Below are 27,420 nucleotides of genomic sequence, written 5' to 3'. Positions count from 1 at the left end.
ACAGAGCTCAGATTCCACCAGAGAGTGAGAACGCCTGGTCAGACCAAGTGTGTTCCTTCTTGGGAGTGGAAAATACAACTCAGATGGGGGGACGGGGCCATTTTGCTTTTCATGAGCTAGATTTGAGTTTCACTTGAAAAACAGAAAAGTGATCCCATAAAATCTGGAAGAAATGCTGATCCGCAGTAGAAGAAAAAGCAGTCTCTGGCATTTTAGCATAAAAGACAGCAAAACAACATACAAAATTACATACAATTTTCCTGTGTATATAATTTTCCTTTACTATACTGTAATCGCCTAAAAAGGTGTTCTGGTCAACTAAATGCTGCTGCAATTACTACTGATTTCTACCTGCAAGCTCTCAGCTAGGGGTCTTTCACTGGAACAAATGGGAAAGCCTTGGCAAGCATTGAAATCCATTTCAAGAATTCTAGTGTTTATGAAGAATGTGTCATGCTCATTTTCTTATTCACGTGTAATACAGCAGCTTCTATGCTGCTGTGTCATTTAATATCCTCAAAAAGGCTTTTGAGGATTTCCATTTTATAATCTGCATTTCCAAGATTAAGTGGAGCAAGTACAAAAAATAAAGCAAGTTACTGAAATGACATCAACGTTGAGCAATGTTTTTATCTGAGTGTGCATGAGCTCTTTTATCCAAGGCACTCACTGCTGTGCAGTTAATGAAAAAATAATACTCACTCATTTCTGCAAGCTTTTGTTGGAACTTGGACTCCTGGGGTAGGTGTTTGCTGTAGACAGAAAGCATATGGTTAAGCGGAAGTTAAAAAAAGCAAAACAACTTTTTATCCTCATAACCTAACTTTAAATCAAGGTTAGTTCATTTCAGTGCTATTGCCTTTTCTTACAAAGATGCAAACTCTGTTCTCCTCCACCCTAAACTCAAGAGTGGCTTGATTTCTCATACATCTAAAAAATTTGAGTTTCGTTTTTTAAAAGACTGACTAAAGATGACAGCATGGTTTAGCACTCAGCAGTAACACTGGGATGCTGGATGTAGAGGCGCCATATAAATCCTTGCTTCTGACATCAAAGCATCTAATTGAGAAGTATTACATCTCTCATTTAATATATTTACTAAAGTTGACAAATTAACAGAAGTTAGGATGTCAGGAAGAAGTTCGGATGGAAGGCCCCGAGAACCAAATATACCTAAGTTTACTGAAAAGCTGAGAACAATCTCTTACCTCCCATCTGCTTCGTCTTGCCCTTCTATATCAAAGCGCAGCCTCTTCAGTGGCTTAGGAGCAGCGCTTACTTCTGCGCTGCGCTTTAGCTGGCAGTCACTGTTGCACACCATCTGGTTTATTTTTTGAAACTTTTCAGAAGTCTGAAATTGCAAGAAAATAAGGAAAGAATTGCCAATAAATCCTGAAACTACTCAAACTTTCCAGATTATCCACTAAAAAAAATTGGGCATTCTAAAACTCTGCAGTTTAAGAACTCTATCTTCTTTCAAAGCAACTAAAATAAAATGCAAAACATTTTAAAAGTGAAGTCTGGATATGTGAAAGGAGTGAACAGGACACCCTTGTAATCTTTGCGCATAGAGATTCCATAAAACACTATGTGTGCTGGTTTTGGCTGGGCTAGACTTAATTTTCTTCACAGTAGCTAGTATGGGGCTATGTTTTGGATTCATGCTGAAAACAGTGTTGATGATACAGGGATGTTTTAGTTGTTGCTAAGCAGTGCTTATACTAAATCAAGGACTTTTCAGCTTCCCATGCTCTGCCAGGTGCACAAGAAGTTGGGAGGGGGCACAGCAGGGACAGCTGACCCCAACTGACCAAAGGGCTATTCCATACCATATGGCGTCATGCTCAGCATAGAAAGCTGGGGGAAGAAGGAAGGAAGGGGGGGACGTTCAGAGTGATGGCGTTTGTCTTCCCAAGTCACCGTTAGGCGTGATGGAGCCCTGCTTTCCTGGGGATGGCTGAACACCTGCCTGCCCATGGGAAGGAGTGAATGAATTCCTTGTTTTGCTTTGCTTGTGTGTGCAGCTTTTGCTTTACCTGTTAAACTGTCTTTATCTCAGCCCACGAGTTTTCTCACTTTTACTCTTCTGATTCTCTCCCCCGTCCCACTGTGGGGGGAGTGAGCGAGCGGCTGTGTGGTGCTTAGTTGCCAGCTGGGGTTAAACTATGACACTACGTTAAGCTAGAGACACTCACTGGCCAGTTCTACAGGTGTCAGCAGGCTATCCCATTCCTCCAAAAGTTACGTGCATTCAAGAGCAGACATTAAAAATGTTAAAACTCACCCCAAATGATTCACCAATTGACACCAAAATTCTGCCAAATGAAGAAGAGAAGTGTTTTAGGATTAAGCTACATTTAACAATGATAGACACATCCACTAATTTGCACAGCTTAGCATAAGACATTAACAAAGTCTCCTCTTCTCTCTCTGCATTAACAGTGCAAACGCAGACTGCATTTCACTGTGTTGAGACCATTCACGTTTCCATTTGGGCCAGTGAATGCTGAATTGCCAAATCAACCGTACCATACAGACAGAAAAGAAGCTGTGGCTTGAAAGACTCAGAGGTCCCCACAGTCCATCCCTTATCAGCAGGAAGACACTTCAGTGCTGGATACTCAGATAATCATCTTTTCATCATTACCTTTAGGTGTTTGCTAATCAAAACCATGCAGGACTTCAACCTAAAATATACAATAATATTTTAACTTTTGTACACAGTGGGCCAGGTGCAATGGGACTCACTTGATCCTAGTTTGAAAAACCCACTGGAGACTTGCACATTTGCTGTCATCCTCACCTGCTAAGAACTAGTGACCAACAGTGTGAAACGTTCTGTTCAGTCAACTAAATACTCTGACAAAAAAAGTATCTTCTCTTTAAACAAGTGTACAAAGCTCATGTATGTTTTTCAGGAGTGTGAGCCAGAGTCAAAGCCAACAACATTTGAACAACTAGGTCAGAAAACCCCTCCTGGATGTGACTATTTTAAAAAAAAAGAAAAACCCCAAACTCCTTGAGCACACTGACTCGACTGAAACAGAAAAGTGCTCAAAGATGAATAAAGATTCAAATACAGGACACAAAGTTTTAACCAGAGAAGATATAATAACCACAGACTATTGACAGACTAGACTGTGTGGTTTTCTTCCACTAAATTTGCTTCCACTAAAATCCCCAAAATGCTTTTAATTTAGTCAAAGAAATGCTTGTCAACAACCTACCTGGACCTTGGAGTCATCTTTGTGGGCGACTGAAACCCATCGGAGAATTTGTATGGGCTCTTCAAGGGTGAGATGTAGATGTTATTGCCAGCAGGGACACGCCGAGGAGAGTTGGAAAACTGGTATGGGCTGCGAGGAATGTGTGGGATAGGTGACAGAGTGGGAGGCTATAAAAATAATAAAATAATCATGAGGTTTTAATGTCTATCTATTCCCAGTCTATTAAATGATGAATACTGAACACAACTAGTGGCTTACCCTGTTGGAGGCATACTGCAAAATGTTTGTTTTCAGCTTCTGCATAAACACTAAATTGTAGAAGACTATAATGGAGTCATACTGTTCTTCCCTGATAAGAACACGTTTGAAAGTCTACATAGGGTGAGAGAATCGTACACAGTAAAAAAGAAAAAAGAAAAAAAAAAAAAAAGACAGTTTTACATTTGACAAACTCAAAGCCATTCAAAAAAATCTGTGTTAGATACGAGCTAAGATGGCACGTGTATTGTAGGCAAGCCACTGCAACTACTATTTAGAACTGTTTTAAATTCTTTTTTTCAAACATGTATGAACATCAGTAGAGGCACCTACTTAAGTAACTGGCACAGCCCCTTAGTGCGAAGGCAGTTCACCAGTACTTTAACAACATTTTCCAAAGTTAAGCTCCTTTACTGAAAATTTACTTTCACGCATACAATTGTCAAAAAAAAGGCTTTGCTGCTGCGCACACCTTGCACAGCTGAAAAAATCATTACCAACCTGATGTGGATAAAAATAGTTCTTAAGGCTTGGAGACAAAAGTATGGAGTTTAGCCAAGATGCGCAAATACACTATGAGAAATTCTGCTACTAAAAGGATGCCTACAGTTCAATTAACTGTTTGACTGTTTGTTTGATTTTCTATTGATTTAATTATCATTTTGTGCAAAGATTTAAGTACAGTAAGGCCCTTACAAAGAAAGGAACTTCTTAGTGTCAGAATTAAGCCTGCAACTTTAATACATACATAGCTGTTTGATATATAACCATACATATGTATTTGATCTCTTATTTCTATTGAAAGCTTCCACAGAAATTTACCTGCTTATCTCCCCTTAACGCTGCTAGGTAACTTTTAAAAGGACTTGCGCTGTCTTTGAAAATCCTATTAGCACTAGACCTTAATCTTTCATCCAGTCTCCAAATAGAATAATAACCCATTATTTAGTGTCTTTAAGTAAAAAAGTGGAATAAAGTTTGCTTTCTGAGGAGAGTTACCAAACCATTTGTGCGAGATGTTTAAAGAGACATTTAGTATTGGAGCCAGTTTTCTCCTCCACAAAATGGAGATGCAGTGAAACAGAAGTCGTCTTTTGTATGTTCAAGTGTAGTTTGTTTTTTTTTGTTTTAGACAAGCAGAGAGAAACAATTAGTTTTTAACATTTTTATGGAGGGATAACATTAAAGAATTTCCATACCTCTTGACTTGTGTTGGGAAGCTCCTTGTATGCCGAAACGATTATTTTAAATCTAAGATCTACATTCTTTACTTTGCATATGCCATACATGGAACACATCATGATCTATTAAAGAAACAAGGTAAGACAACTGGAAATGCAGAAAATTAATTCAGCTTCTTCATTTCAAGTTAAGAAATCAACTGATGAGCTTTCTATTACTGATTGTGCTCTGTAAACTAGCATGCAACTAAACTTCGTAAGAACTTCCAGAATGTAAGTCAACTACTGTTCGCTCCATTTCTGTATGACAATCAACTAATTGGAGCTGAGACTATCTTCTTAAACTCATTTCACATGCTGCAATTTTAGGGTAGAATAACAAAACATTTATCAGCCACACATGTTGTCTTCCCAAAGAAAACCAGTGTTTTCTTATGCAACTTACTAGAAAATTTGGTGTGTCTTCATTATTTTGAAAATAGCTGTAAATAGTATTTGAAGATCCCATAGTAACTAACTGCCAGTACTTAAAAAAACCTGAGATGATAGACTTCACTCTAAATTAATTTCTCCTTTGAGTGATCAATAGAGAAATAATACAAACTCAGCTTACAATTTCTAATGGCTAAAGAATGTATAAGGAACATTTTGTTCAGGTCTTTTTAAACTTTTTAAAACTTTTTTGTTAGTGTTACCTGGTCCAAGTGCCTGTCTCTCATAAGTTCATACTCGTTTTGCAGTGTGTGCTGGAAGAGAGTCCAGATCAAGGGTTCCAGGTCAGGATGTTCAGAGAGAAGCCGAAAGAACAGGGTATGTAGTCGAAGATAGGCCAGTAGATACACTTGAGAAAGAGAGAAGAAAAATAAACTGAAATGGTAATAATAGGGGTATACAAAATAAAAGGAGCACAATGGAGGATGGACAGCAATTGAACGGTCACCGTCTCCCACTACAAGAACTAGGAGCCATCAAATAAAGGTAGTAGAAGCCAGGTTCAAAATAAACGGAAAAGAATTCTTCATACAACAGGTAGCGTACACACAGAAGTCCACACTAAACAATGCCGCATGCATATGTCCATGTTGATTCAAAGAGTCTGAACAAGCATTTGGAACACAAATCTACTGAGAGTTACTAAGTGGACATATTGCAAAAGGCTCGGGAAAACCCCCAAGCTGGAGGAAGTCAAAGCTTCAGAAAGCATTCAGGGGAAGCACCATATATGGTTGCCCAGTTCTTAAGCTTCCTGTGACATCTATTTATGGTCAATGCTGGAAAAAGGATACTATGACAGAAGAACCCTCCATCTGAGCCCCTATGGCCACTCTTACAGTCAGTAGATAAGTTTTCAGTTCAAACTTGCAGTGTGCAAGTTGATAGTCCCATTGATAGGACGAGAGGAAATGGCCTCAAGTTGTGCCAGGGGAGGTTTAGACTGGATATTAGGAAATTTTACTTCACTGAAAGGGTTATCAAGCATTGGAACAGGCTGCCCAGGGAAGTGGTTGAGTCACCATCCATGGAAGTATTTAAAAGACATTTGGATGAGGTGCTTAGGGACATGGTTTAGTGGTGGTCTTGGTAGTGTTAGGTTTACGGTTGGACTCGATGATCTTAAAGGTCTTTTCCAACCTATACGATTCTGTGATTCTGTGTAGAGCTCATGCATTAACCTGCTGGCATCATTTTACTATTTCTTCCAACGGCAGCTGAGGGTTTGCACGGTGTTTACTACAGATTCTATTATAATCTTTTAAGAAACGTTAAGCTCCAAAATCCAAAAAGGATAAATAACAAGAGGTAACTTTGCAATTTCAGCACGTACAGAAGCAACAAACCTTTTTTGTAGAACAAAGAGAGGGAGGTAGATTTCTGTGGTTTCTGTGTTTGGGGGGTCACAGCTGGCTGAGCATCTGGAGTGGAAGTAGCACCTAGAGGAGGTCCAGATGCTTTCTTCTTAGGAGATCTCACAGGAGAAAGATAGCTGGAGATTCAACATATATTAAGCACTTCAACATCACAGGATAAAGGAACAATTTTATGTGAATATACTTGAAGGAACTCTTCCCTCTTCATCCATTAGAAGAAATTAATTGCTACTGTAACCTGTCATTCCCATATCAGGAATTAAAAATTCAAGGTACTGATTAAATACTTGATAAAGGGACTTATTTATTCCTCGACAAGTAAGAAAACAATTTGCAATTACAAGTTTGATAGGGCTTGGAAAAAAAATATTTCAGAATTTGATTTAGCTAAATTTACATGTATAATAAGAAGCACCAAATACAACAGTTCAACATAACCTAAGTACCAAGCCTAACAAGTAGGAAAACAGAATACAAGGGGATTTAAATATTAAGGGCAATATTAACTTCACATTTTACTAGACCTCAAGCACACATGTCACTTACAGGTCTGCTGCAGTGTGATTATGTTGGACAGGCAGATTGAGAGTGGAAGTGGGCTCAGGCTGATCAGCTTGGCCTTCTCGTTCTTTTGACTGCTTGATAAGATCAAACAGAGGTGACCCCTAGAAAAATTACAGTAACAGTACATTATACCGAGAAAAGACAACCACACTGCATGGATTTTGTTCCTTCTTCTCTAAAAACAACCCCCAAAATATAATCCTAAACAGAATATTAATGCTTTTAAATACTTCAGAACACTCATATTTTGCCAGATAAATTTTAACTATTTAACTGACAAATTTTAGCTATTAAATACACAAAACACTTTTTCTGTTTCAATAGCAGTCCATTAGATATAGGCTAACTGCAGAGTTGAGACACAGCTGTATTCTAGAGTCTTACTACTTCCTATTAAATAGCCATTCCTGAAAAGAAGAGCAAACAATACAAGAAAATACATAAAAGGTCACATTTCCGGGGGGGGGGGGGGGGGGGGGGACACGACACGGGACCAAATCATAACACATTGGTGACTAAAAGTTACTGCTGTATCTAGTGTCAATCCATTTCTGCTACAACATCTACCCAATATTTTACACATAAAACACGGTCATAACTCATTTAACTGCACTGGGGACTATTCAGATCTCTCCAGCATCATGTTCCAGAGCCACCTCTGGCAGGAGTTATAGTCACTCACATTAAGTCTCTGCCCTCATGCTCAAAAACAAAAACCATTTTGACTTTAGGTCAATTATCAGTACTTCGGGCAAGGCAGCTGGAATACATCTGAACCTACTAAGAGCTTGAGGTAGGAGACAATGCAGAGAGGATGCAAGTGGAATGCAGAAGGTTCTGGCTGAAGCAACATTAGTACTACTGCTGACAGTGGCAATAAACAGCAGTCTTGCAGACACAAAATCTCAGCGTTTTGCTGCTTGTGTGTCATGTACAGAGTAGAACTATGCTGAAACAGCAAGACTGCATGGGAAATATATTGGTACCATACTTATAATTCATTTTGAAAACGCAGGGTTGCTGGCTTCTGCTTTTTATTTTTTTTAAACAGGAGACTCATCCTTGAGCACAATGTTGCCTTTCAACAGTGCAGCATCAGAATTCCCGAAGCAACAGAAGAACACCTGATTAGCAAATATCTGCCTTCTCAGGGGGAAAGCAGTGTCCATAAGACTGGGAATGAAGTGGGCAAAACCAGACATTCAACATTTTCCTCCAAATGATCTCCTCCAAAAGACAGCAGTAAAATCAATCAGCTCAACACTTTGTACATAATGCATCGTCTGATTGTCCGAGGTCTATTTGATCCTACAAGTGCATGTTACTAATATCAAAATATGATGGCACAGATGACAAATCTGTAGCTACAAACAGGAGCACAGCACACATGTAAAGCAAGCTGCATCACCGGGCTAAGGCAATAAGAAAAGGCCTAGTAAAACTAGACTAGATTTACTAGAATTAAAACTAGCATTACGACTTTCCTCATTTAGCCTCATTTCTAAAAAAAGAACACTTTTCTTCTGAAGTGCATCAACCAAAAATTCAGAGCAACAACATGAGAGTTACTTGAGATTTACAATTTTTCACATTGTGTAATTTTTAAATTCTGATTTTGGCAATACTTGAGCTGTTTCATCTGTAACAGAAAAACATCAGTTACTGACTCATAACCACATAGTTATTTCTCCATCACTTCTCAACCAGATCAGCTCTTGGGCTGGTTTGCACCATCTTTCCCTGGACTTAGGAGTGCACGCACTTCTCACTTGTTTCTTTCAGTGCTGCCCTTGCTGGAAATGCCGAGACATGACCTTCTCCATTTGTCATTCTTCCGGCCACTTGGCCTCTTCCTTTTTATTATTCCCATCAGTGTTTCACTATGCTTTGAAGAATCCAAGTTTCTTTCCCAGAGCAATCACTAATTCATTGCTGAAACATCTCTTGATTCCTTGACTAAGAGTGAATCCCGCTTCATTCATTTCACATTTTAGCTATTAATGACTGAGAAAGTATTGTTTCCAATGAAGCATCAGTAGGAGGAAAAGGCATTTATAATGGGAAATAAGAGGTCAAGAAACAGAAGCAAAAGTTACTATTTTGAAGCTAGCACTTGAAGACTAGCAGTTCCAGGTCCTCTTTCAAGCCTGCTCCAATTTTGACTACACAGTGTGATTTCATTAGATAAGGTGAGGGGACACAGCCGCTTGCTACATATGGAAGGGACCTGCCTACTTTTGCATCATTTCCACTCCTCCTCTTCTACTTGCCAGCCTTGACAATCAGTCAACCTCCGCGTAAGTCAATTCAATGCACTGAACCAGCAGAAAGTTAACAGAAAAAGCAAAACCAGACTGAAGCTAGCTCTGCAGAGAATCACAAGCAAAGCCAGAATAGGCATTAAGAAAAGACAGGGCAGCAACACCACGAAGGTTAGGAGCAAAGCAGGAAAGAGCAGAAAACGGGGAGTATGAGATGTCCCACATTTACTGACAACAACCTGTTCAATCAGCTGATTGGCATGTGAAACTTTATCATACAGGAATTTATGAAACCTACCGCTGCTTTCCATCAGTTAGATGAACTACAGTTAGCGAGAGGATATTCTCTGTGTAGAAACATCTGCTTACAGAGACCAAGTAGCAACACGTAGTGAGTCCAATACGTCTTTTCTGGCTCCCACAAATACTAATTGACACTGTGATTAAAAATGTGTCAAGATAAAACAGGGTGTTGGCCCCCAGCAGTGCCGACCAGCCAGCATCAGCAATGGTGGGATGAGAGAAAGCACTGACTCATTGCGTGCCCTTGGGCAAACCATGGTCAGGTTGCCTACCCTGACTGCAGAAACTGTTAGCACTGTGGTTGCACGAGCAGCAAAAGGTTATTTAGTTTTCAGACATGGTGAAATTTAAGGTGGGCGTTCTGCTGACTACAATGTCCACCTTACAGCTGAGAGGACTTTAGATGAAGCCCTCTGTGTTCTTTCCGCAGCGACCTCTACCACTCTAGCTGGTAGCTTTCCAAATGCTCAGCCACGTAGCTGGAGAAGAGAAGTAGCTGCTACACTGACAAACCTGGTGCCTCACCAAAACAAACAAAAAAAAAACCACCACAAAACCCAAAAAACCAACAGAGTATGCCATAATGTAAGAAATACACAGAGGCAAGTTTTCTCAAATGCACCTACACCCCACCCTGCAAAACTGATGGGTTTAATGACAACCTTGCCTCCTTTCCTTGTATTTAAAGATGAAAAAGACCTCTATTAAGTGAACCTGAAGCGCATTCTGCAGCTTGCAGGGAGTCTTCAAGCTTATCAGGGCAAACTCTGTTCAGCTTCAGTCCCACTACCTGGTATTCAATCTACCTCTCACTTGAACGAGTGAAATCTAATGTCATTAACCAGACAATTACCAGTCCTCTAAGTAATAGTCACAACAGAACTTTAACCCCCGGGTCCAGCTTTATCGAACAGGAATGTTTATCAGTAACTTGTTTCTAAAGCAACATTATTCATGCTATCTTTTACAAATTTTATATTGCTTTTTAAAGCTTTTAAACAGCATTTCAGGTCAGCAGGTCACCTCCAGTGCATTCCTTTCACATGAAAGGAGTTTTACACAGCTTTTACTTTAATGCTTAGTAAGTGATTAATGTTACTAGATGCAGCCACAGAATAAATTTTACTAATTAAGTGAAATGCTGCTTTTCATTTGAGACTTCCCTACAATGGCTAGAGAAGCCCCATTTTATTAGTGAGAAAAGGGAGAAAGCAATTAAGGCTTAAAATTTCTCAGGGTCAAGTGGCCGCTAGCATCAGAATGAAGAATAAGACTGAAATTTTACTCAGTCCCCTCTCACTCTTCCCAGGGCTAAGTGTAACTCTGCAACGCTAAACTCTGTGAATTAAGCGAGCCTTCGTTAAGGGAGCCTCTGCAGGATGCTTCCCTGCAGCAACACCTGCATTGCAAGCATCTGCAGTGGTTTTTCCCCAATCTGAAAGCTCCTTTTATGGACAAACCAGGCAGAATTTCTTGTCGGCTAATCTTTAGTTGGCTGTGGTGAAGCTACAGGACACACAGGCGCCTCCCAGCTTCCTGATCTTTACATCAGCTCTGTCCCAACAACATGTTTAACTGGACTTTGGTTTCCATGAAAAGATTAAATGAAAGACCTAAATCCTTAAATACGGAGAACAGCTACCCTGGGGTTTGGGTGTAGTCCACTGACTAGAGAGGAAGTCCCTGAGAAGCTTTACTCTCAGCAGTGCTAATTAGCAGTTCGCAGTATTTTAAAAACTGCTTTTGTCTTTGTTTTCTATTGCTTTATGTTTTTATTCTTTCTAGTAATTTCCCAATAAATTTTCAGGTTTTAGTTATTTGTCCACAATAAATTTTAATGCAGTGTTTATCACTAAACTATGTGTATATCTCAATGCCAAGCTCCCTCCTTGGGGTTATTTTTTTGTTGTTATTTTTTGTTTGTTGGTGGGTTTTTTTTTTTAATAATCAACACCACCTCAAATTATTGAATCAGTCAATACAATACATAATGTTAAGAAATGTTCTTCTTCATAATATGCTAAAAGGTGGCTGTGATTTTGCAAGGCAAAAGAAAGCCAATTTAAAATTGACAGCTTTGGAATGGAAGTGCAAGGACTGGATTGGCACGAGCTATTTCCACTCTTCTTTCCCATGACAGAATTGCACACCCAGATAATTGACTTTTGCTTGCAATTGTATTTTCAGAAGCTTCACATGAAAATTAGTATTCAGATTTCTGAAATAATTTAGGCCTGCCAAAACAAAATATACTTCACAGTCTAAATTTAAATAGTATTTACCATGAAAAAAACAGTAAGATTAAGGACCATATTTTAATTTCAAACATATGAGTTGTGTTATATAGATTATGATCCTAATTAGGGCTTGCTCTTACAAAATTTGTCAAGAAAAACATTAACAACTGCAGTGTTAACAGTTTAATTCATATAAGAATACTGTCAGATCTGCTTTTAACTCCTTAGAGCAAACGCATGTTTAATACAAGTCCTACTCCTACCTTACTGATCTCCAGCATTTAAAATCAAGTAATGCTGTCATCAAGCTTTGTGAGGATCTCCTTTTATCTAAATGTGTAGTAGGCAGAGGAAAAATACAAAAAGCAGAAAAGAAACTGTGACTGTTAATTAGTTCTGGTCATTTGAGAATGATATTTTGACGGATTTTTCCTCCTCACACAAGAGGCTTAGAAAGTCATAAAACTACAGGGGAAGTGACAAGCACATACTGATACACATACAAATCATGAAAACTCTGATTATTTGAAGTCCTTGACACAAAGCACATGAGCAGCTGATCTGAAAGCGGGTATCCTAGCCTTAAGCCTGTTCGGAGTTTTCAAGTTCAGTTCTCTCATGTTCCAAATTCTTATAAAATAAAATAGCTATTGCACCAAAAAAGAGTAACTGCTCTCTGCTCTGGCATGTAGGACCCATTGTGGAACCGTGGAACTGATTTAGGCAGTCTCTAGTGTGTATACATACATATTAATGTGACAACAAGCATCTCAATGGGAGAAACTGAGATTTCCTATCAAAAGTTATTTGAAGGCCTAGTAATAAAGGAGTTCATATCTCAAGTCAGAGAAAGAAGGCCAGGTCACCACAGCGTGGATATGCATCTTAAACTTGTGTTGCTCTAAATAATGCTACAAATTCATTCTCTTTGCAGTTTTACAATAATCTAGTCTTCCTCAAAAGCCTCTGGAGAGACCTGGCAAATCTTGGCAGAATTCAGAAATTATTTCAGAACAATCAATACCACCATTTTCAACCCCTCTACTCCCAAAATTTCTCTTCACCAGATGGTTTTATATTAATCAATTATCTATGTTTTACAGGGTCTCTCAGCAAAGGTCCATGGGGCCACCTCACTGCAGGATACAAGAGCATTATCAAAATATGCTTCCTAGCAATGGCGGATGCATGTGAAAAGAGCCATAAAACTTCTGAGAGGTCCACCAGACATGTCTTCCCCAGAAATTACGAGAAGGTGGGGGACAGATGAAAAAAACCTCAAGAAGCATATCACAGCAAGACAAACAGTTGACAGGCGCAATGAGGTATTTGGGGTGATAGCTGCTTTTAAAAACAGCAGCAACAAAGTCAAGCTAAATTAAAAGTGAAACAAATTTAATGACAACCCTGGGATTCCAGCACCTTCAATTTTTTCTCCAGTTTTTAAATTTTAACCATAAAGATTATAACCTTGTGTGTTAAGATAGTGACTAATGCTATTGGTATGTTCAAAAATATTACACAGACTGATGATAACGCTCTGCAAATAGGGAAACTACTGACACAGTTATTGCTTTGTAGCTCTGCAAACCCATCACCAGTTGAATATTGAAGAGAAAAATGAACCATGGTCATTAGGACTGCTCCTATTTGCCAAGCCTGTGAGACTAACTTTTTAGGAATCGCTTTGAAAGGAGTTTTGAAAGACAGTCTACAAGCAGAACCACGTTTTTATTAAACTATTTTGTTTAAACTACTCAGGATGACCCTGGGAACACTGCAACTACACAGCTTGCAGTAGACTCTTGCACCACTTCCTTCAGCAGTTTTTCTGCTCAAGACTCACATAACTTACAGCACTTTTTATAAAGAAAAAGAAAGGCTCACTGAGTAACTAAGGAGTTAATATTCAGCACATTAAAGCCTTAACTACACAAATACTCTAAGTCAGTACAAGCCAGTATGCTACCAAAAGACTCAGTCCCAAACTTCTCCATCTACCTGCGCCCTCCCTTCCTCCTCCACACCATCCCCAGTCCCTCTTGCATCAGCAGAGTTGGAGATCTGGTCCAGGGAACTGCGGTTTTGTTGTTGTTTTTATTTAGTTGGAGTTTTTTTGTTGTTTTATGTAAACACATTTGGCAGGGAAGGCCTTAGTTTTACATTCAGAGCAGCTCCTCTATCCAGTTCTTATGGCAACGCAAGTGTTTGCATTTTGTCAAATGAAGAGACAGAAACGAGCAGCCTTGAAGGATGACATGAGACACCATCTTTCAGTGGCAGTACCAGGGCAGAGAAAGGGAAGTCGTGCCTCATGAATTCCCAGGCTTCTCCTCTAAAGTGGTCAACACATCTTTGAATGGGGTGATCCTGCAGAACATCTCCAGATCTTCAGATCAGAAGCTCTGACAGGCTCCTTCAGGTAAGGCTCTTTAAAGAAAGTGCTGCTACAGGGCAGATGGGAATGCAGTTACTTCCTAAATGACAAATATTGAAAGTATGAATAAATGGTCGATTTTCACAGTGGAGAGCGGTTATCAGCGAAGTCTCACGCTCTCTGCTGGGACTGCTGCTGTTTAACATTCACAAATGACAGGGAAATGCGGCAGGGGCAGGGAAGAGAAGGCTGCTAGAAGCACAAAATTATTCAGTTTTACGAAAAATAAACTCACTGCAAAAAGATCTCATGACTTTCAATGACTGGATGATAAAATAGCTGTAACAGTCAATGACGATAAAAGCAAAAATAATAAACAGGAGAAAATGACCTTAACTTTACATTTTAAAAAAGGGCTCTAACGTTACCATTATTTTAAAAAAAGATATTTAGAATTAGTGTAATTCTGAAAACAACAACTCGATGCTCAAAAGTCAAAGCTTAAAGAATTATTAGCAAAATAATAAAACAGAGTTATCATTATGCTGGTATAGTAGCCCACGGATTATCAGAGTCACCAAGCTAAATTATCAGGCAATAGGACTGAAAGCCCAAACCAACTATGCTATCATACAGCCTGAGTGTTCAGCTGTGCAAGTAACTGCTACAAAATATGAATGTGGAAAATCCACTTTCCTTCAAAAGACAACAGCACACATAGGTCCACAAAGCACTACAGAATACAATGATCCTTACTATGTATTTTTCACGAACATTATCCAAGAAAATAGCATTGTAGGCTCATCCTCCATGTGTTTTTTTCCCCCAAAGCAATTGCTATGAGCCTCTTCCAGTCTGCACTGGCAGTGGTGCTACAGAAACAATCTGTAGCTGAACTAATCGGCATGTTTATTATCTAGCTCCCCAGTGCAACCAGGCTTCAATATGACTAATTCTTGGACAAATCTTGCTTGTCAAGATTTTTAGGCAAAAGCCAACAGTCTCAAAGACAAACTGAACTGATACCCAGTTTCCCCCCTCTCCACACAAGAAATCATGTACAATACATAAACTAAAACCCACTCGATGTGAACAGTTTGACTGTCGGAAATGATAATGTATCAGTCAGCAGCAAAACGTCCTGCCAAAAATCTTGAGGTTGAGAATTGTATCAACAACCTTGAACTGTGAAAACACTACAGAGTGTGAAGACTTTTTCAGTAAAGGAAACAGAGAAGAGATGCTTTAAAAGACCATTACATTAACTGACATCACACAGTATTAAGAACAACACTTCTATAGTTATTTCCATATACAAAAAATTATTACACTCATGAGCAAAACAGCACTGAAGCACTTGCTTTCTTCAGAAGAACTTCTGGGTCACAAAATGCCTACCTCAGTAAAGAGAATTTATTTATATAATTACTATGGTAACAATCAAACAGATTGCCACAGTACCACAACACACTTTCTAAGCAGTTTTATTTCTAGTTGACTTACGCAGTCCCAGTTCCGAGAACAACAATTAAGAGCAGTTCCGGGAATTATTTTTCCAAGTACAAGTAGAGACATGACAACGAAGCGCCTCTTTGAGATTTTCGGTTAAAGCCACTAATTCAGTTTGAAGTCTCATGTTCTTTCCAGTTTCTCATTAGCTGGACAAATTTAGGTACAACGTACCACCACCAATTCTTTTAATCCAGCTAAAAGTGGTAAGTGTGCCCGGAAACTTTGTAGACAGCAATATTTGAAAGAGCAGGACAGCATCTTTTACCAGCATAACCAAGGAGTCAAAAAATCATGAATTGAACAAAAAAGGATACAACAGATAATGTGCAGAGGATGTGGATGAGCACGTACAGAAAGACCAATTCTCTAGAAAAAGTAATATTAGCTAGGGAATGGTACATGTCCTGAAACCATTAAAAGCAGACTGCTCTAGGGTATTTAAAAGCAAAAAGGACTATAAATATCTCGCAATGTGCTTCGTATAATCTAAAAGAGAAAAATAGGTCAAAGAAATTGGAGTTTCAAAAACGGTATGCAATGTTTCATAACAAAATATGGCAACACAAGCATGAAAACTGTTTTATGTGATGGATTTATCAGCCACTTTTAGAAAATATTTCAATTGGAAGAAAACTACACATGACAAAGAGAAGAAAGAAAAAACTAAAGTTGTAACAAAACTATCAGTGTAACAACATTTTGGGCATAAACCCATCCCTTAAAGAGTTTTGATCTTAATTTGAGCCAATACTGTGAGTACCATTACGGAATATCTCAAGCTCAGTTACCTCAGTCTATACCTAGGTATTCGCTCATGGCAGACAAAACCTGGCAGTCATCGTGTTGTGCTTAGCTTGCAAAGCAGAAGCATATGCAGAGCTTCTGAGCGCTCAGCTGACAGAATTTAACAAGATGTCTCCAATTAAACATTTCTGCCTTACAAGCATTTTTTTAACAATCAGACAAAATACAGTATAATAGAGGTAAGGAGTAGTGCACTGGAAATCAGATTAACAAGAGAAGATTAAAAAAAAGTCTTGGGCTATTATTTAAGTCTTCATTAAAAATACATTCTTCCCAATCTGAAAATAAATAATTGAATATTGACCATGTGATACAGAACAGTACAAAAATCACTCAAAACACCCCAAACTTTTCAATAACTTGTCTGAACAGATCTGAAACAAAAACCTGGAAGGCACTGGGATCTGGATTTTTTGATGTTACACCCATTTCATACTTACTCTTTAGTAATTTTACAAATCTAGTATTTTAACATTTACTAAGTGTTTTTTTCCTGCTGCTTTCTCTCAAAGTTTTGCAGCTAGTTCTGAGGCAGATATTACAATGCTTTCTACTAAAAAAGTTCCAATCTCCCTACCGCCCCGGCTTTTTTCTGGTTATCACTTTACTCTCCCTCCCGCTTCTCCTGAGGGCGATTTCACTGATCTACAGCATTAGTTGGCTTCCTTAACTACAAACTGTAAATTTGTATAACCATACCAGAAACAATTCTAAAATTAGTATGTCAGCATTAGCTTTTCATAGATCTGAGACAGAAAAAAATGTAACTAATACTGAATATCCCTCAGTAAATGATGGAGTCAGAAGTGTCTTGCACTAAAACATGTAGAGTATCCCTGGAGTTACCCTAGGATCTTCAAAAAGACTAAAGAAACCTTAATATGATGCAATATATCTGCTTTGATTTTTTTCTAACGCCAACAAAAGATGTAGCTGAGCTAGCGAAGGGCATAAACACTAAAAAGGGGCAAAAAAATCTAAACAATTTATATAAGATCTAAGTGAGCGTGTTTATGCGGTAAACTATAGCTACAGCTACAGTCACTTGGACCTCAGCAATATCTGCAAGAAGCTCGAGCTAACATTTCCCCAAATTAGGCCAGTATTGTTTTTCAGAAAATAATGTAAGACATGATATTCTGTGCTTTTCCTCATGGCCACACACAAGAATCTTTTTTGAAGACTGATCAGTGAAGGCTAGCTCAGGCTCTGGAAAAACATGCTGGAAGGCAGAGCATTTCCTCCTTAGATATTTAGAGCAAAATGATGCAGGAAATTACAGATTTATAGTGCTTTAAAACACTTTGTTTCCAGTTTACGCCATAAGGTCAAGCCTCAATGCTTTTCTATGTAAATACAACGGCCTAATATACAATGTCTGATTACTGGATGTCATAGAGGACAATTGCTGGTCACTACTTCATATAAAATGAGCTACTTTAATTCACCTCACCAGTTCGAGGGATAGTAGAAAGAATGAACAGAAATAGTGTCACACAGTCATTCTGAATTATTTGACTAACAAATAACAGATATGTAGAGAGTTGCAACGTAGCCAGGTGACAGCACCATAAAATTTTTCTTGCCAACTCAACCTTCTCATTGTTAGCTTCCTTCAAGCTTGTTAAAAATTAGATCGAGCTTTTTTTTTTTTCCTTAGCTGACTGAGTTACATAAACTGCCAGAGTAGAGTGTAAAGGTAAGTGACTTAGAGAAAACATGGTTTTGGACGAAAATGCCTGCGTGCTGAAGTACAAAAGCAAATTAGATCCTCCTCATGCCCAGGGAAATGACATAAATTTGCCTTTAAAACTCAGAGCACTTCTATTTGGATCACTTCACAGGGATCTAGGAAAGCAATGTTAATCATCTTCAAGTTTTAAAATCAACAGTTATAAAAATACAAAGATCATGGGTTTTTTTTCTGAAATACCTCATACCAGATCCCCCACTTTACATTTGAATAGCACTGATGCAAAAACTTCCCTCCCTATGGGAAGGCCTTGTGCTACACATAGATGTAGCAAAGGATCCATACTTAGCATCCGATCTTCCCATCTGCAGCCCCTTTACCCAGCCATTCTGGAACCTGAAGCCAGAACTGGGTTTGGAGGCTCCTTGCAAGACCCATGAGGGCAACCAGCTGCCTCAGAAGAAGTGCCTTACAAAAGCCGTGCTGGCCGATAAGCACATGCCCAACAGGGGACTTAAAAGCAAGGTTAGCCAGCTGAGAGACAGATGTGTGGGGTTTGGGTCTTCATAAACATAATGAGGAAGCCAATGCTCCTTTTAAAAGGACAAAATTAAAAAAGTAACATATCCTAAAAGAATGTCAAAATTTTGAGAACACTTTTGATTTTTTTTTTTTTTTTTTTTTGGTGTTCAGCTACTCCTGTGTAGGGAATAAATGTGTTTAAGAAAATCAAGAAATTTGCATGGTCTCTGCTGTCTCCTTCCTCTGTGCAACACTTGCTCCTTGACCACTTATCTTTCGGTTCTGTTTCTATTGGCATATAACAAAAAACTGCAACACGTACAGAAAAGAATGTACGTGACTCTCTCTGAAGTAATAAATCAGTGACATCAGGCAATACATGAAGAGCACCTATCAACAAAGCAGTAAAACTGACTTAGCTGACAAGGTACATTAAATTACCAGATGATCAAAACCTATGTTTCCCTTGATCTCATTAAATTACAAATATCCTGCTGCTTCCACAAGAAAAATGTTAAATCCTTCTGTAACAAAGTGCTTTACTATTCTAGCTCTCTGAATTTTTATTGTGTGTCATTTGCAAACAGAGCAAAAACAAAGTTTCAATGTTTCTGATGAAACCACTAATGTTTTACATCCTATTTTGAGAAAATAGAAGTCTTTTGCTCCTAGTTTTACTTCCTGAAATTTAAGGAAAATTAAATTAGCTTCTAAAGATCTGTATTTTTTTTTTTAATTCAGTTGGCCTTTTTGGAAGAAATTTCACTGAAACATATTCCCACAGAAACCTTACATTTTGCCAATGTTTTCCAACAAAAAGCATTTCAAACTCTTCCTGCTAGTCCTACAATCAAGTTGTGGTATCTCTTTCAGCAATTTCAAAATAGAAGCTCACTGATCAGTGTTTTAAAAGGCATCATACTAATTTTAAAACTTGATCATGTCATGAACTAACGTTGTGCATGATTTAACTGAAATGTTTGAAACGGTTTTACTGAAGTTGCATACAACCATGTCGAACTTGGTACTCTTTACTTTCTATGGCTTGAGCAAATGCGGGAAGGTTGGGATGACTTGGAAGCTTTCCTCTCCCTCCAAGGAATTTTAAACCTCCAGGCTTATAGAAGCCCCCCAAAATGTTTCCCTTTTAATTTAGCCCTCAAACTCCAGAGCGTGCAAAGGCCGCACATTACATAGAGAATGATGCAATTTGAAGTCTGTTGATTTTACATCTTCTCCTATTCTTTGCACTAGAAAAACAAACCTGAACTGCAGCTCAGCCATTTCTCCTAAAACTACATTTCACATACTTTCTACTTTGATCATTTCCTGCCATTAGCACACGCTGCAATACTGAAGCTTAGCATGATCGAAATGTATAGGTGTGGAGTAAAACCTACCTCTCACAGGCATGAAGACTTCAGCTATACCTACGGTGGTCTTGAGCACAGCTAGCACAGCCATAGCAAAAGCAACTAAAAGTGCATTTTGATTGATAGGTCTGTGCAGGAAGACCAGTGCAGATGCACGGCATGGTCAGACAGATTAAATAAACAGTTTCCAATCCCAGTTACACAGATCTCCCAACACCTTTCCCCCTCCCACCAGAAACTGAAAATCATTTTTAAGAACAGCTGAGGGACAGAAACAAAGGGTTCACTTTAAAAAAAAAAAATCAATTTTATCAACTCTACTATAAAGGTGAGCTCTAAAAAGATTATCTTAAAAGAAGTAAAATTTCCATGAAATTAAAGTCATAGCTACTACAATTTCTGTTGTACTTTAATAAGGAAAAACTGCCTGCTTCAGAAAATTGAAAGAATAAAAAGACGACTTAAAAACACAAGTTGACCTTGACATTTCAACACATTGCTTCTGGTAAGGAAACATACTGTTTTCACACTGATTCACTCTTAGGTACGTACATTTAAGTTGTTCTGTGCATCTATACATTCCAGTTTTTTTGCTATCTCAGAGGAAAATAGACAAAGGATGCATGGAAAAAGCTGTCAAATTTAAAGGAGTTACTTTGGTTTGGAGGTAATATTACTCTGCTGTATTCACTTTCACTGTGGAGAAAACGCCCATTTCTGCTTTTGGTTAGTGTGATACCTGTTATGGGCAGCTCCACTGACTCCACTACAAACATCCCGATATAAAACTTGCATAGAAACCAAAGCAAATATGTAAAGTATTACTGTCCAACGTGCGCCCACAAGTACAGCAAAATAGCAGACAGAAGCCTTACATATAAATGTCCCTGTTTAAGAAAAGCTCGTACAAGGCACCTCAACTCAGATGCAACAATCCATCAGCAGGAGTTCTGCTAAGTAGACTTCTCTGGGTTTTTTTTGATCTTCAGTATCTAACAAGTTCTTCATTTGTCATTCAGTAGGCATTTTCTATAGCTATTGTGAAGCACATACATCAATGACTAAACCATAGCAAAAACAAGACAGGTTTTACCATTCACTTCCACTGAAATTAGAGGCTGCAAATTAAGGCATTTCTGAAGTTAGACCCACAAATGACATCTCCAAGAACCCGAATTTATCTCTCTGTTACCCGACTCTCTATTCTTTCTGTTTTAACTGCAGGTGACATGAGGTACCTGTAGCATATTTGTGATTTTCTAACTCTCTGGATTGGTTGACACGAGTCTTTAGACTGTAACATCACAAGGAAAATGGAAACCACTACCAATACTGAAGACAGTCGGCCCAAAGCATGCATCACCCTGAAGTCAGTAAGAAAACTTACAGCATCTTCAATGGAGTCCGGATCAGATATTTGCCTTACAAAGCTGTCATCCTGCATCATCCCTGTTCATCTCAAAGGGAAGCATGACTATGCACAGTATGTTTGTATTACTGCTCATTTTTATTCTCCTTTGTGGAAAAATTAATCAGGCTTACATAGCTCTTTTTTATTATGTTATAAATATCACTATATCAAACCATTTACATGAAAAGAAATTATAGGGTGGTAGACCAGAAGCATAGATCTAATTCTTGAGCTTTAAAAGCCTCTAATTCAGGCTTTTAAAACTTCACATGGTTTAACCAACACTAAGTTAATGTCCGGCCAAGAGTCAAAACAATAAAGATTTGAAAGCCTCAAAGTTGAACACTGTCACAACACTTACAGCACAGTTTCACAATTGGCTTAAACCAGTTTAAGTTACACATCTGCACTTTCTGCTCCATCCCTTGCTTTAGCATTAGCACAGCTATGGCTGTGGAAATTACATCCTTGTCAGGATTAGTTTTAAAGCAAATAGTTCTCATTCAGCTGAGTGCATACATACACACAGCACAAGGGAAGAAGCAGAGCGAGAGGCCTGAAGGGACAGCAGGAGGATTACTTCGAGCAACAGCCTGCATTTAAACTGTTTAAGTCAATCATAAAAACCATATCAGAACCCAATGAATTCAAGAAGTACAGAGAGAGTTAAGGTAATATTTGTAAGAAGAAGTAGGACCTTTGTGGTCTTTCCTAAAGAATGGGTACCTAATCCGCTCACTCTTATACCCTGCCCTCATATCAACCAACATTTTCTTTTTTTTCTTTCAAAGATGATGTAACTGATAACTACTGAAACTTAGAGCAAATGACTTTCAATACTCCTTCTACCTCAGATTTGAAGGACTTGCATAGCCAAAAGTTAACTTTTTCCATCTATACCACTGAACCACTAAACCACCACAGACAGCAGCTAAGAAAGTTTGACAAACCCCAGAAATGTGAGGAAGGGGTGTGCAGGACACCGTATGCTGCACGCCACTAGCCGGATCTCACTAACACCACCACTGGAAGTACCTGGAGGAGCCAAACCCTATTGCACGGACGGCTCACTGGGAACTGCAGAGGAAAGCTCCTGTTCTCAATGTAGTGCCTTCTTCTGAGGCTAACACGCCTTGTTTCAGAGGACTCACTCTCTTCCAGCAAAGGATGAGAAATGCCTCGTAACGACAGCACTTGCTCAGGGAGTGAGACATGGCTTCCAGCCTCCCCTCTCCTGTGAGGGTCAAACTGATGTCTCCCAGACAAATGCCTTGCCCCTTCCAGGGAGATTATTAACACAGATTCAAGTGAAAATGGTTCATTTGTGACAAATGTTCTTTTGATCAACCTTCAGACTTCTGCAGAAGCTTAGCTGATGGAAAAATGGCTTTTCCTTTTCTAAGGTACACTATGTCTTTTGCATTTGAGAGCCTCAATCCCTTCCTTCCAAGATTTCAGCAGAAAATTTTAAAATATCATGTGAGAAGCATGTCCCTCCTCCAAAGTGTTAACATTTCCTTTCTTACCTTCTAGGTATTAGCTGATTGCCACACTGAAAATACAACTGCTAAATGTGGCCAACAATGTAATAAAAAAAGTTCATAAAGTACTGAATTTGTTTCATAAAACTTCAGGATATGGGCTGGAAGGAAAGAGCAGTGTGTGGGGGGGCGAAGTCAGCTGAAGTACTTGTAATGGCTGTTTACCAGTACTAATGATATGCTAAATAATCATTTAAGTGATCTTACAATGCAGAATTTAAAGAGGTTATTTGCTGACTTACACATTTAGAAAGTAATAGTTCTTCACATTAATCAAGTCCAAGTTCTGTTTTTTGGCAGCGGTTCTCCCCTGACAAGCATTTTCATGTCAGTATTTATCTACACTAATTAGCTTACCAGCTTGAACAACTCTTATGAAACGTTTTTTTTTTCCTCCTAACTTCTTACTTTCCAGTTTTGTGAAGGAAACCAAATTAATACCATAGGGTGTTTTTTTTTTTTAAACTATATGAATTCACATAAATCTTATTGAATGACTATGGTAAATTCTTTCAATAGCTTCATAATGTTATAATGTGGGCTTCGTGCTCTCTCTGACAAGTAGAGGTTAAAATCCTCTCGTACAAAGTCAGAGGCCTCTACTCAGCCAAAACTGCAAGAGGCTGCAAGCACTTGATGCAGTGGTTGCAAGTAATTTGGCATGAAAGTGAAATACATCCTCAAAAACTACATGGATAAACATCCATAATCCTGACATGGAACCAGCCTACCTCAATACCTCAATCCTGGCCACAGAATACATGTTGGGCAAAAACTTAAAGATCTGAAAAATAAAAAGTAATTGCCTTAGAACTAAACAAATTACAAATGTCTTTCTGCAAGTTCTGTTCCACGACCCATTTCATCCTGTATGCTTGGAACAGCTTCCAAAATAATTCATGAAGCTTCTTCCATTTCCTTCCTATCATTCCTAGTATTTGCTTACTACAGCAGCTGATTTTTTTTTTTTTCATAAAACAGTTATGTTTTGCACTTGCAAAGTATTTTGAATAAGCATTTTTAGTCATGGAACATTTGGCAAATTTCCGCCAACTCCAATTAAACTTTGAGTTTCTAATCCTATGATTCAGAAAGTATAAACTTTACTAGAGCCAGAATTTGCCACAGTGTTAGGGAAAGCCATTTAACTTATTTCCTTCATATAAGGTGGAGACAAATTTCAAATACTGACATTATTTCAATCATATTTGCAGAATGATTGAATAAACACATATTTTTTTAAAGTTCAAAAAAACACAAATAAGAGTTCAGGAACTCAGGTATTTTGTTCTAATTAAGGAATCTCTCTTCCTACCTGACATTGTAGAAATTCCTTTCATCCTATTCCTATCTATTGAAAAATCATGTTGCTAAGATTGTTTACTAATCCTTTTTCCATTTTCCTTCCCTCTGAACAATGTCAATGTTCATTTTTCAAGCTTTTCATCTTTACAATCCTTCACTTTGCTTTTAGCCCATCCCTTTCAAACCACTCAATCCATAGATTAAAGCTGAAAAAGATTTCATGTTATCTAACCTCTACTAGCCTACTGTAAGATCAACTAGACTTACTTATGTCATAACCATCTGATGTCTAACATACACTTCTAATGCACGATGCCACGCTGCCTCTTCTCCAGGGAATACACTGCAGTATACATAAAGAAGTTTTCCTGAATTAATCTATAAAGTACAACTCCGAAGATCACCTCAGGATGTATCTGGATACCAGTTCAGAACTGCCAGCTCTCCATGTCACTGTCCCTAACAATGTCTACTACGTATACTGTAGGGTCTCTGAGAAATACTGTACTACACAGCAGCAGAGCCATTTTCGATCGTCTTTCAAGAGCTCCCTATCTTGCAAGTGGGCTCATTAAATTACTCCAAAAGTGCAACGGAAATGGTGATTTTGTTCTTTGTGCAAAGTAACTGCTCCCTCAACGTGAGACTATATGAAGGGTCAGAGGCTTAAATCAGCAACCCCTAACACACATACACACACACTGTTCACAACTACAGAAGATGAAGAATTTCAAGTTGAGGCTGCAGGGAAGGGTAAGTAGGTGTGACATTTCTTACCTGCTCTTGCTGCATATATTAGAGGGAGGTGGGGGCCACCATTTTAAATGTATCAGATAACAAATGGACACGTTGATATCATCTTATCCAATTACTGCTTGCTCCCTCTGGCTATCTTTATAATCGTGTTCAGAAAAATTTACTTTGCACATCAAAACATTTGAGAATGTACACAAAAACTGCTGCTGGGACTTTCCATGAGTTACTCATGGAACCTTCCTCAAGAACCTTCACGCAAGTATTTATCGGTCATCTGCTAGTGGCCTAAAACACTGCTGTAACTGCTCATGTGTATTTACAATGCAAACAACTAATCTGCATATTCCATGATACCATTTGCATAATTCCAGGTAAGCCTAATGTGTTCATTAGCATTAAATGGACCTTTCAGATAACAAAGCTTCTTGTACCATTAGACACTGCACATTTCTATTACTGCTATCACAAAAATTACTAACTTGCAGTATTGTGCTTTAAAAACTTAATCCCATATTTTCAATCTCTGTCTCAAGTACTGTGGTCAACAAACCAAATAATGTCAAGAAAAGGCTCTAAAACGTAAGCAGACCGTACATATGCTTTCTGAAATGAAATATTCTAAAAATACCTTCAGAAATTGTGTGACAAACTCCAGGACACAGTTCTGCACTTTTCTCCATCACTGTGCATGGGAAGCTTTTCCCAAAACCCTGCTCCAAAAAACTTTTATGCAAAATCAAAACGAAACAAGAAAAAGAATGTCAAATTAGTAGTATTTTTAAAGATTCTCCCATTTTCTCATTCTTGTAAGAAATTCCCCTGTAAGTTAGAGTATTTAGAAAGCTTCAAGTAGACTTGCAAGCATTCTGAAGGACTATATTATGCTAAGGGATACTGTGATAACTGAACACAGTCCCAACAGCAGCACTTTAGATCCAAAATTCCACTTCAGAGGAGAGGGTTCCAGCTAGGAAAGCAACAGAATATACTTATTTGCCTCTTAGTTGCTTAAAAATTATTAATCAACACATGTTGGTTTTCCTTTCTGCCTATATCAGCTTTGACATAGTATTCCTTAAGTAAAAACATGTTCTCTGTAGTCCACTTCTCTTTATAATACTAGGTATGTAAGGACAGTATAGGAAACAGCAAGGAAGGGACTACATATAACTGTAGTTCAAAGAAACTGCTTACTCATACACAGATATGCAACAAATACTGTGAGGAAGTGTTTTAGAACTAGAATTTGACTAAAAGTGGCATTTCGTAAAGTATGATTGTCATTTTCATTGCACATATTTTTAAGAACAAAGAACCAAAGCAATCCATTGTTCTCAAGTTATTTAGAGAAATTGCAACAACAAAATACCTTTGCTATACATACATTTGGGTTTCAAAAGCCCTCCTCTCCACGAATGCAAGAGTAGAGGGAAAAAAAGGACTCTAGCAGCCTGAATTTATACAAAAGGAGAGAAATTGTTTCCTCTTTCTGCAAGCAGGAGAGGAGCAGTTGTGTTTCCTATAAAGGAAATTGAAACAATTCTAAAGATAAAAGAGAAGTATTTCAAATGCACAGGAATGAAGAACTGAGCTTCCTTTTGCCTCTTTAAGCAATTACACACATAGAAAAATTATTTTAACTTAGAGCGCCTAACAGACTCACAGCACAAATACTTTAGCTTCTCTTGCCCCCCTTTTTTTTTTATTATTATTTGAAAGATTTTTGGCAGCTATGTATTAGAACATAGCTAGTAAACCCAAAACTAATCAGGAAAACTGTTCTAAAAGGTCAGTCAAACTTTCTGTGGAAAATATTACAGTTTTCTCTTAACTTTTACTTGTAATTTGTATGTGTAGTTTCATTTGCATTAAGCTAACAAGTTTCCTGAAATGGAGGAGTCTTTAACTGGCTATGCAATAGTCATGCAGGATTAGTCTGGCTAGATAAAAATAGTCTGTTCACCATAAGTCTTATAATGCTCATTTAAAGACTTGCCCACTACACTGGAAAATTTTTAAGTGGGGGGGAAAGGAAATTTTCAGTGCGCTAACTACTTCACACTGTCTCTGTAGGTGGATACCATCATTGCATTTTAGAAGGCACTAAGCCACTTACTAAGCCAGAAGCAATCTTACAGCGACTTAGGAGTGTCTGAGCAGGCAGCTCCTGAAAGGTACCTGAGAATGTCACAGTTCCCAGCCCTGCTTTCTCTGCACCTACTTCCCC

At 38.3% G+C, this 27,420-nt stretch overlaps 1 protein-coding gene across 1 annotated transcript in view; it reads right to left on the bottom strand.

Annotated features, from left to right (window-relative positions):
- RB1 (RB transcriptional corepressor 1) overlaps nucleotides 1–27,420 on the bottom strand; it is an 84,284-nt gene that overhangs the window by 2,582 nt on the left and 54,282 nt on the right. The window contains exons 18-26 of the mRNA XM_075489553.1: nucleotides 7,081–7,199; nucleotides 6,505–6,650; nucleotides 5,362–5,507; nucleotides 4,685–4,789; nucleotides 3,486–3,599; nucleotides 3,228–3,394; nucleotides 2,285–2,315; nucleotides 1,209–1,351; nucleotides 703–752 (exon numbers count right to left, since the gene is read on the bottom strand). Of these exons, the coding sequence (XP_075345668.1) occupies nucleotides 703–752; nucleotides 1,209–1,351; nucleotides 2,285–2,315; nucleotides 3,228–3,394; nucleotides 3,486–3,599; nucleotides 4,685–4,789; nucleotides 5,362–5,507; nucleotides 6,505–6,650; nucleotides 7,081–7,199 (1,021 nt within the window). The remainder of the gene's footprint in view (nucleotides 1–702; nucleotides 753–1,208; nucleotides 1,352–2,284; nucleotides 2,316–3,227; nucleotides 3,395–3,485; nucleotides 3,600–4,684; nucleotides 4,790–5,361; nucleotides 5,508–6,504; nucleotides 6,651–7,080; nucleotides 7,200–27,420) is intronic.

Source organism: Mycteria americana, chromosome 1 (assembly GCF_035582795.1).
Source record: "Mycteria americana isolate JAX WOST 10 ecotype Jacksonville Zoo and Gardens chromosome 1, USCA_MyAme_1.0, whole genome shotgun sequence".
In the NCBI taxonomy this organism is placed as follows: domain Eukaryota; kingdom Metazoa; phylum Chordata; class Aves; order Ciconiiformes; family Ciconiidae; genus Mycteria; species Mycteria americana.
This window is presented reverse-complemented; position numbering and strand designations above follow the sequence as displayed.